This window comes from Coffea eugenioides, chromosome 9 (assembly GCF_003713205.1).
Source record: "Coffea eugenioides isolate CCC68of chromosome 9, Ceug_1.0, whole genome shotgun sequence".
In the NCBI taxonomy this organism is placed as follows: domain Eukaryota; kingdom Viridiplantae; phylum Streptophyta; class Magnoliopsida; order Gentianales; family Rubiaceae; genus Coffea; species Coffea eugenioides.
In genome coordinates, this window is record NC_040043.1 from 11,691,742 (window position 1) to 11,703,063 (window position 11,322).

Below are 11,322 nucleotides of genomic sequence, written 5' to 3' on the forward strand. Positions count from 1 at the left end.
ACGCACAGGGATTAGGAAGAAAGTACATATATGCAAAGCCATGGGCTGGTGTCCTGAAGGTCTACCCCGCAGTAAGGGAATTTTGGAGTCCAAAATGCTCCTGGCCGCAGAGCACCAAACAGAAACAATTTGCAAAGAACAGAAAAGGCTAGAGCCCTTTCAATCGAAATTTCCTGCAGCTGCTCCAGTGGATGGACTAGCATCAAATGCATGATAGATGCAGCTAATAGGGACCTACAAAGCACCAAATAACAACCACAAGTGATGCTGCTTGGCTGATAGTGTACAAAAGGATGATTCCTTCTACACTTTGCAAACAAGTGCATAAAGAGAATAATCTACCAAGAGACTAAAATAGTGGCCATGACAAAAATGTGCACGAGGTTATAAAATGAAGAGTCCAAAATATAGCTATTCTTACCATCTATCAACAGAGCCCAAGGAAAGCTGCATAGTCAGAATCCATGTCCCAGAGAGTGAAGTCCTCAAAATCATCAAAATAAAAATCATAGTCAGAAACATCAAAGTCAGAAATCCCAGAGGAGTAGACATCAAATGAATCAGAGTAATGAAGTCCTTCACAGTCATCAAGTTCTTCATCAAACTCATAATCTGCCGTGGAGTCATTAGGGAGCCTCAGATGTGTAATTTCTTGAGAGCATCGTTTTCCTAGATCACCATCCAGGTTAACATAATAACATTTCCGGAGATCTAGTGATTCCAGTTTTGCACAGTTATCAAGAATAGCTTTCAAGCCTTCATTTGTCATCTTATTTCCCAAGAGATGAAGGTGGTGTAATCCTGGCATGGTTTTTGCAATAGCAGCTGCCTCCTTATCACATTCTTGATGTGGCAGTTCATTGCTTCTCCTGTTTATTGTAAATGACTTTAACAAAGGGCAAGAGCAGCCAACTATTTCAAGGGCTTCACTGGGCATGGAGATAAAGAAAAGGTGCAGCTCCTCCAACAAAGGTAATCTTTTAACAGCTTCTGTCAAACCTTCACCACTTATACTATCACAAAATGCAAGCCGAAGGCGCTTAAGCTTGCCTGACCTGTATAAAAGTTGCAAAGACAAAACAAAGGCAAGACATTAAATTGGTTCCATTTACAAATTTGCATAGGACAACATTCATGGTAAGCAAACTTTTACATGGTTCAGGGCTTGGTGGCAAGCAAGGCCCCAAGAAATATATTAATGGGCATAGGAAATTGATAATTATATTGTGATTCTTCAGTTAAAACCAGACATACTCCAAAACAACATAAGGCCGCATGTGCAATCTCGGTATTATGCCGGATAAAAGAAAATAAAGTTACTACAAACGGAGAAAATGCAAAAAGTTGTATAAAGAATTTAGACAAAGAAAAAAAAGAAAAGAACGGTACTACCAAAAGAATATAATCTGTAAAGCTAACTATAACATGACAAGAACTTTACATTGCAGCTTGAAATTGCAAATAGACCATGCAGGGAAAAAAATAAAAAAGAAAAAGGACATTGTAGATATACTTTGACAACTAGAGAAATCAATTGCAATTACTTATACATGATCATGATTGTTGATTCCTCAAAGGACAACCTATACAGAGGTCAATTAGACTACCTTATTCATAATTACAGAAACCACCTGTTCGTTTTTTGAAAATAAAGTAACTCACCTTCAAGTTTAGCATCATAGATTAGCATGAAGTCTTCTTGGAATCTAAATAACCCATATGAGAAATATTTTGGAGCAAATCAGTGGGGAAGCAGAGGTCCTTTTCTTCTTCTTCATTTTTAATTTTTTTAAAGCTAGCAGAAGTAGTCATATCAGAAAAGAATTACTTCATCTAAATTATAAAACATAGGCAGACAGCGGATGTAACTCTGTTTTTGAAAGGCACAAAAGTATAATTCCAAAGATGCCAAACCTCATAAAGTGATTTACAGGCGAGCCTTTATAAAATGGTTTGTTCTTCCTGGATGACAACCAACACTACAGACAATTGGGTTCACTTCTCCATCCAAGGATATGCAAGGTTAATCTAAATCAACCACCAAATCAAGACATTGAACAGGTATGGGATAAACTCCCTTTCTGAGAACGCCAGCAACAAATGCTGTCTACCATTGAAGAATTAAGTCACAACTCTTTGGCTCCTATACATGACACAGGGGGAAATCAAAGAGTTATGCCTGTGAAAGTCAGAACAGCTTTTGCCCATAGACAGGGATACTTATTATGTTCCACAATCTCACCAAACAAGATTTACCACCAACAGTGCAATAATATAACCAATCATCATCAAAATCACCATAGAGTCAACCGTATAACTGTCAATAAACTAGGCATACTGACCATAACCTACAAGACTAACAGAAACAAAATCAAGGCAAAAGCTCAAGGTTTTAAGCCTCATCAACAAAGTAGAGAGAGAACGGTCAGCAAGGAGAGATTTCATCTAGGCATCCAAGTACCAGGAAACAGTATTAATCTCAAGAACACACTACAAACGTGTAGGGGAAAAAATGAAAAGAAAACGTAACCATTCCATTTTGAAGATGTGTTAAAAAGAACTAATCCAATTGCAATTTAAATTAAAAGGACAAAACAATATTAAAGAAAATAACGGCTCTGTTTGGGACCCCTGTTTTTAGGGTGTTTTCAATAGACAAGCTTTTTTACAGCTTTGTCTACAGGAACCCTCTAAAAACACCCCAACTTTTTAAAATACACACATCAAAATATCCCAAAACACACAGTTTTTTCTCTCTATCCTTTTCTTCTTCTTCCTCCTCTAATGCCGGCACCACTATTTGAAGTAACTTTGCTAACAAAGGGACAAAGGGACTAGCACTAAGCATCAAGAACAAGATTCAGAATGACAGCTCATGACTCCAAGAGTGCTTCATATATCATAGAACATAGACAACATCTCAATCCAGGTCATGCACAATACAAAGTACGCACTGCTAATGGACCACAAAACAAGCCCATTGCTCCATTTCACCTCATACTCCCGAAGTTATGGTACCATTTTTAAATGCTTATCAATTGATTAGTGCAATGATACACAAAAATTGCGCACACTCAATGAATCACAATTACCATGGGACAGACAAAACAAAATGCTGATGTGGTACATTATCACTGGCCAGTGTACCACAAAGAATCCTCCTCAATTACTCAAAGCGAAACTTTTCAAAAATTCTGTGCCTCAAAACTTAATTTGCAAAGAAGCCGCAATTTTAAACTTTGCAGCACAATTTACATTCAAGCATATATTTCTGTAGAAATATATTGCTGAATATATACAAAGTAATTTACATTTTATACAAAACTCAGCATCAGTGCACTTCATAATAAACGGACCCAAATTACACCTTCTTTACAAATTAAGCCTTGGAGCACCATTTTCACCAATTTTTCCCTAGAATGATTACCTTTATCCTTACTCTAACCTCCCTAAATATTCAAAAATAACCCTAATTTGCATAAAGCTAATTAAGTTAAACTAAACCAAAGTGCAACAAACTCATAATCCTGCACATAAATTCAGATACAAATCTAAATACAAATGAAAATTCAAGTTTCATCAACAAATCTACCTTTCAGCAATATACTCAAGCAATTCATCAGTACCAATAGACCCAATGCTGATATCAACCAACTGGCCCTGGCTCCGATCCACAGCGTGCTGGACCATGATTTCCATATCGTAAGGCTCATCCTCGTAATCCGCACAATCATACATGTCAATCACTCGCCACATGGCAGGATCAAGGCAAACACTGCGCCAGGTCGTACACACTTTCTGTGCACTCTCCAGTATATCGACTACCGACAGTCTCTGCAATATGTTGGCCGTTATGTCCCGTGGCAGCTCTGTCCACGGCGGCGGGGGAGGCGGGGGCGATACTGAAGTGGATGCTGATGAACCTTTTCTTCGCCATACTTGTTTGATTTTGAGATTTTTCTTTCTTCCTATCATTTTTAGGGTTTCAGCGTCCCGAGTAGAAATTCAGGAAATGGTGGGAAACTTTTCGCATTGACGGATGGAGTCAGGGTCTTCTGGTTTTGGTACTGTAGGAGTGTGAAGTAGCATTGCTAAACTAAGGCACTGTTTGTTTGACGGGGGGAAGACGCGCAAGAAAGTGCGTCGTGGAAAAAGTAAAATGAAATGAAATAAACAAAAAGGAAATTAATTTTTTTACGTGTGTTTGGTTAATAAGAAAATGATACAAGAAAATATAAATTCTTGTGTTGGTTTAGTGTGAAAGTCCCAAAAAAATTGGCTAGCATATTCTTTTTTTTTTATTTTTTTTTTGTCAATACATCAAAGTTACACACAAGTTAGATTAAAATTGGCTAAAACACTCTGAGGATTGAACCTAAAGGGAACCCACAAGAAACACCCATCCAACTAATTGGTGACAGGAAGGTACTCCTGTGGACCTTAAGTCTAAGGGCACTACCTCACACACTCTCGATGTGGGATGAAACCATCCCACCGTCTCAGCCGGCCTCATGCACACATGGTGATTTTTTTTTGTCAATACATCAAAGTTAGATTAAAGTTGGCTAAAACACAATATTCAATATTGAAATTCTTCATTTTTTGTGTTTATAAGTAATATATGTAAAAACATGTAATAATTATAACATTTTGCATATTGGAAGAGTTGTTTACCTGAAAATTAATCACATTCTTTAATAATAAGTTCACACACACACATATATAATACTAAGGGAAAATCATTCAAAACATCCTTCACATTTTGTAAAATAACTTTTTTCGTCAATCACTTTTAAAAGTATAATTTTACGTCCCTTACAAATTTACATTGATCAAATTTGGTCCCTACCTAAGTTTTCAACTAGTTTTTAGTCGGAATTCATCACGTGCCTTGCACGTGATTATTTTTTAGGGGCAAAATTGTCAAATCAAATTTTATAATTTGATCCATAATCCCTCACATTTCGCAAAATGAATTTTTTCGTCCCTCACATTGTACAAAATGAATTTTTTCATTTCTCATATTTTATAAAATGAAAATTTTTTATCCCTCATTGACTATGTGTATGAACAGTTTTTTTTTAATTCACGTATATATCTATTTAATTTCACTTGAATAATACGAATAACATGTAATATATCTCTATTTGATTTCATCCAAACAGGTTAATTGTAATTATATACATGCTATTCAATAGATATATACATGAGTTTAAAACTAATAATTTTATTTTAAACCCATGAATATATTTATTTGATTTCACCATGTGAATTTGTTCAATATTTGTGGCCTTTTCTCTTTTAGCAATAATTTATTTATTGAGTTGTATAATAAGGCCATCCAATTAATGGGCCCTAATTCGAATTCTATAGTCATGCTAATGAATTGCAATTTAAATTTGACATTTTTACTCGCCACCTTTAAGACCAACAATTGAATTATTTATTTTGTGATTGTTTTAAAATTTGAAAGTGCCAATCACTTACTTCTTTTTATCATACTTTTTCTTTGATTATTTTTTTATCCAAATTTAATTCGATATAAACACTCGACAATGTCGAAATTATTTGATTTCGTTTAAATAGGCTAATGGTAGTCGTACACGTGCTATTTGTATTGTTCAAATGAAATTAAATACATACATATATAGATTTTGAAAAAAACTATTCATACACATGATCAATGAGGGATGAAAAAATTCATTTTGTAAAATGTGAGGGATAAAAAAATTCATTTTGTGAAATATGAGGGATGAAAAAATTCATTTTGTGAAATATAAGGGACTATGGATCGAATTGTGTAAAATTAATTTGACAATTTTACCCTTAAAAAATGATCACGTGCAAAGTATGTGATGGATTCGAACCAAAAACTAGTCGGAAACCTAAGTAGGTATCAAATTTGACCAATATGAATTTGTAAGAGACGTAAAATTACACTTTTAAAAGTGAGAGACGAAAAAAGTCATTTTACAAAATGTGATGGACGTTTTAAACGATTTTCCCTAATACTAATGTCATATAAATGTAAAAGAAAAAAAATACTAACATCATATAAATTCAATAAAATACTAACTCATTAATTGTCAAAATAAAATAAGAATAAAATGTGTAACTCAAGTTGGTTGTTTGAATTGTAAATTCTAAGATATTCTAATTTATGTAGAAGCTTAGAATGGAGGAAGTAGTTTAGACAAAAGGAGTTGTAAAAGAAATCTATTTAGTTGAAAAAATTTAGATAAGAAAATGAGCGGTTATGGAAAAAATTTATGTGATGGTCCTATAAGTTTCTTGACAAACAAACATTCAAAACTTGCAGCAAAAGTTATTTTCATCACTTTCCTTCCTTTTTTCTGGCAAACAAACACTATCTAAGCAAATCACTGACACTAAATTCTAGAGTGAATAAATAGACCTACGATTAACTCTTTATCTTTATCACTTAATTTACTTAATTGTATTTTAGTGACACGACTAAATTAACTAAGAAAAAAAAGAAGAAACATAAATTTAATCTAAATTCTTATTACTCATCTAATACAATTTCTTTCTAATTTACATCTCATTTCATTCTAAAACCTTTAATGTTACTGTTCGAAATTTAGGAGAATATAATGATTCAAAATCAAAATATTAGAGATCAAAGGAGCAAATTCATTCTCATATTTCCATTTGTTGCTTTAAAGATGCCTAAAATTAAAAACTTTAAGGACTAGATTTACTTAAGAAGAACATTAAGAACCAATATAGCACACCAGTCAAATATTGAGGACCAAAACTATAATTCTATCTTTCTAATATACTGTATCAGTTGATTTTCAAATTAATATATATGTATCATGTTTAATGTACTTACAGCCATTAGTGCATATATGCACATATTGGAATGTAAGTATCCTTTTTACCCAAAAAAAGACCATCCCTATCCAAACCCTCCTCTTTAATCATATCTTAGTTCTCAGCGTATAGAAACCTTGCAATCCTACGAGAACTGGATTCTTCTTTAGCTTAGCTGCCAAAAATCAGTCATTCTCCCTCCTAGCCTTTCAACCATAAATGCTAGACAGTAGATCTTCAAAAAGGAAAATGTTTATATTTCGTGCATCCCAGAAAATTATGTCAAAAGCTGCAAGAATAACAAAAAATAATTTACGTCAAGAAAAATTGTCATGACCATACATGGACCAGAAAATGCTTATGGATAGGTTAAAGATGCCAACACATATCAAGATAATCATGCAGGACAATCAAATCAGACCAGCAATTATTGTAAGACCAGAAAATTTTTTAGGGCTTGATCTGAGCTAATTGCTAATAATTCTACATCAATGAATTGCCACTCTAAGGTTCAAGATCATGTAACAAGAGGACCCTTATAGCATAAAAAAAGCGTGGCATCTTGTGCAGGCCATAACTAATTTCTTGGAATCAAACTTTGCTAAATATGATACTACTGCTTGCTGTGAAATATTGCTCCTATTGATGCGAAGTCATTTTTGGAATTGAAGTGGATATGCATCTTTATTGTTTTGCTTTTGGAGGTTGAAGTTGATATGATTTCAGCGGATACGGATCTATAAGATTGAATCTCATAATTTTGAAGGGAGGTCAATGAAATTGTCGTAAAATTCGGTGGATTTATGTGAAATTGTACCTTTTATATATGGTCGACCCTTAATAAGGAAACCATATCGAATTAACTTTTGACACTCCACTAGGAAATTAGAAACTTGATTCCTTCTTTTCCGAAAAAAAAAATTGATTCCTTTCAAAGAAAAACGAAAAACAATAAAAATTGGGGGCGGTTTGGGGTTGGGAGGGAGCCATGATGAGGAAGTATGACTAGTCGATCTGACCATAGTGACAAAACTTTTGCCGAACAAGTGTATATTTTAAAGGCCCGTTTACCCTATAATATATGTGAAATTCCCTAGGTTACATTCAGTTGACTTGAGGGGTAGATGCCGGGAAAGGCTTAGCACATTGCCGCAGAGGAAGACCATTTGCATTTTATAGACAACTGAAATGAAAAAAGAGAGGGAGAGGTGGAGGAGCAATTAGGATTAAAATATGAACTAAACTACTCGATATTCGAATTCAATCTGGTTTGGTAAGAGGTTAATTGATCTTGGTTTGTCAACTAATTAAATTAAGTTTGAACAATATTTTATATTCGGTAACTTTTAAATTCAATAAAAAGTTCATTCAAATTCGATTCAGCAAATAAATAAATAAAATTTAAATAAAATTTCAAATTTGTTAAAATAATCAAACAAGTTTGAACATTAGGGTGTTTGATTTGATTAGATTCGTTTATCCCATAGAAGCAATCTCTTTTAACATTTTTCTTTATTTGCTTAGTTTTTTTTTCTATTTTTGCATTCTTTATTTCCTTAAGTTGGAGACATGGGTTTTTGCTTTTTTTTTTTTCTTTTGTATTAGATTTATTTGAAGAACTGACAGAATACATTCATGAAGACTGACTTGGTGTTCAAAGCACTGGAAGAGTTTTTTTTTTCATATTTTAATAGAGAAGTGACCTATAAGGATCGATAGAGATGGCATTGTAGGGACGACTGCTTCCATTACTATCCGGAAAGACACCAAATTCTCCTTTAGGTGCTTCAACTGCGGTATAGGTAGAAGGAGCTTTGTTCTAAATTCTAATGCACCATAAAAAAAATATAAAGCGTCCAAAAAAGCATTTTTTTCATTCGTGTCATTTTAGAAATATGTAATCCTATTTACACATCATTTTTTACTATTTTTTCAAGAACTAAAATAGTTTTTTTTTCTTGAGGCTGGGTTGGATAATAAGATGAGAAGGAGTGTAACGTAAATAGGTGATCATCAATTCAAAATCTATTCACTTACTGAAAAAAAAGTATGTTTTTGCTCCAAACAAGTCATTACGAAGTTATCTAGGAGTGTGATTTAGCAGATTAGAAGGCAAAAGGAAGTGGACAAAATATATAATAAAGTAGTATTATTTCTACTGTTTCAACGTTAACGAATGAATGAATGAATCAATGTAATCTACAGCATCTATACACCAAAATCTCTAATGGACTACATTTTTTTTCCCATAGGCTACATTTATCTTCTTTTTTTCTTCAGTCTTCAAACCAAAGTGGAACAAATGGAAGTTAAGGGATCATAGATCGCTGGAAGTAGATACTTGCGCGCATCGCTCCCATGTGCATTATAGCTAGCACCAGTTGTAGCATCAACCTTCAACTCCCCTGCGTAGCCCGGATAGGCTCCTTTGCCATAAATTCCGGGACATGCGGCGGCCGCCTCAAGCGGAGCATCAGCTGGACCCTGAAAATACCCATTTCCAAAGGGGTTGGTGACAGTGCCGGCCAATAGACTAGCCAAATTGATGATCATCCCATCCAAGCCCACATCATTGTTGGGTGCAACCAAAGGTGGGCTCTGTGGTCCATAAGTCGGCTGGTGGAATGGCCAGGCACATTGACCAGGGCATTGGGTCTCAGAATTCCCAACCCAAATGTAAGCAAACTTTGGGCTTTTGCCTCTAACTGTAGCGGTTTTCGATCGGAGAGAACCGTGGGTCCCACATTTGCTCGAGCAGAATCCTTCAACTGCCACGTCAGATGAAGTCAAGACTATGTTGATGGCGTTCATTTGATCACCCGTTGCTGCCAATTGTTCAATTTGTTGCATTTTGAGGGATTTGCCTAAGGAGTAATTTTCATCCAAAATTTGGTGGCCCGAACAGAGTTGGAGAGTGGAGGGTTTCTTGGATTTGATTGAGGTGTAGTATTTCTCAATGTTCTTCCACCACGTGGCGACCGATGGTTGGATGACTTGGGAGGAATGCGTAGAGGAGGATAATGAGGTGATGAAATCAGCAATGATGGCCTTTTGAGAGGGACTGAATTTTCCATACCAAATGAGGTTGATTGAGATCTTTCCTGTGAGAAGAGGACCATTGTGGTATTTGAAAACCATGAGATCTTGTTCTTGGCCTGACTTACTAAGCATCCTCCCTGCAGATGCAAAAGTGAGGAAAAATGCAAAAAGTAACATATGCATTGTGATCTTCATTGGAATAGTTAAGGCCATTATGGTTTAATCTTGAAGAATGATGGAAGATATTGGTAGTAATAAAGAAAAAGATGGATAAAGAAGAATTCAAGATGATATCCTAAAGTAATTTGTGAGGTTTGGCTTAGAGTGAAAGGCATTAGAACTTGGAAGGCCTTTATATAGTTAGAAGTTAGGGGATGAGACAAGAAGGTTCCTAGAAGAAGAAAATGGATCAAGTTAGGCACTTGACTTGGATGAGCAATGTGCCAACTAGATAACGCGTTGGTGTTTCTTGCTGTATATCTTAACTGGCCTTAGTTCCCAAGTGGGCATTGACCCCTTGGATAGAATTTTATGGCAATTGAGGTGCTTTCCAGCCAGTGCACAATTGATGAGCATTGCTGGACGGGCAGCCTAAAGTCAAAAAGTTCCAAAAATCCAGCTCCGTTGGTTATGACTATTGAGTTGGTTACTTCTTGCACAGTGCAAAAGTAAGTATTGAATGGAATGGAACTTCCTAGTCCAGCCGGATGAGGGTGGCAACTGCACAGTAAGGTTAATGGTGTTGAAAAAATAATTCAAACAATGCTAACAAAATTGCAGACAAGGAAGTTTGAGTCATGCTTAATAACGTTGCTTTAAGAAATTATTTCAAGAAGTTAAAATGTTTTCTTAAGATTAAACAATCCGTCTTCTTGTTATAAACAAGAAGGATCAGAACTAGCAAACGTTGTGTAAATGCAACAGAGAGGAGTAAAGAAATTTTGAGAGAAAGAAGGAGAAGAATAGAGTTGCCAGGATGATTCTACTGTAAGCTGTAAGTGCACTTTTCAAAGTAGGAGAAGCCGGTATTTATAAGCGTAAGAAAGAATGCGAGAGGATAAGAGATAAAACTTTCTGTAACAAAAAACGTGTGCCTAACTTTGTGTAACAGAATGAATGTTAACAAAAAACATTGTGCTAAGTAACCAGAAAGTAACAGAATGAACATTAACAAAAGAACGTTGTGTCTGAGTAACCAGAAAGGAACGTTAAGAGATAAGATTATCTTAGTGGAAAGAGTTAAACTCTAACCAGATTTGTAACGTAAAAAGTAAAAGTAATTTTTTACTTCTTGCAAAATAAAACAGTAGTAAAACTATTTTGGGCCGTATTTAACCCCACGCATAGGGACATAAAAAGTAAAAATAATCTTTTACTTCTTGCAAAATATACCCAATGAAAAATTAAACATTATGAAATGAAGAGAAATCTCATTGGTTTTTCAAT

The 11,322-nt window shown here is 34.9% G+C and overlaps 2 protein-coding genes across 2 annotated transcripts; both read right to left on the minus strand.

Annotated features, from left to right (window-relative positions):
- Nucleotides 1–206: 206 nt before the first annotated feature.
- On the minus strand, nt 207–4,105 carry LOC113783287 (F-box protein SKIP19-like). The gene is made up of 3 exons (XM_027329379.1): nt 3,593–4,105; nt 422–1,055; nt 207–234 (listed from the first exon to the last, which is right to left on the minus strand). The coding sequence occupies exons 1-2, from the start codon at nt 3,973–3,975 to the stop codon at nt 428–430; spliced, it is 1,011 nt and encodes a 336-aa protein (XP_027185180.1). The 5' UTR covers nt 3,976–4,105; the 3' UTR covers nt 207–234; nt 422–427.
- Nucleotides 4,106–8,998: 4,893 nt separating this feature from the next.
- On the minus strand, nt 8,999–10,180 carry LOC113783777 (protein EXORDIUM-like). The gene has a single exon (XM_027329986.1). It carries the CDS (start codon nt 10,087–10,089, stop codon nt 9,121–9,123), a length of 969 nt encoding a protein of 322 aa, XP_027185787.1. The 5' UTR covers nt 10,090–10,180; the 3' UTR covers nt 8,999–9,120.
- Nucleotides 10,181–11,322: the final 1,142 nt, after the last annotated feature.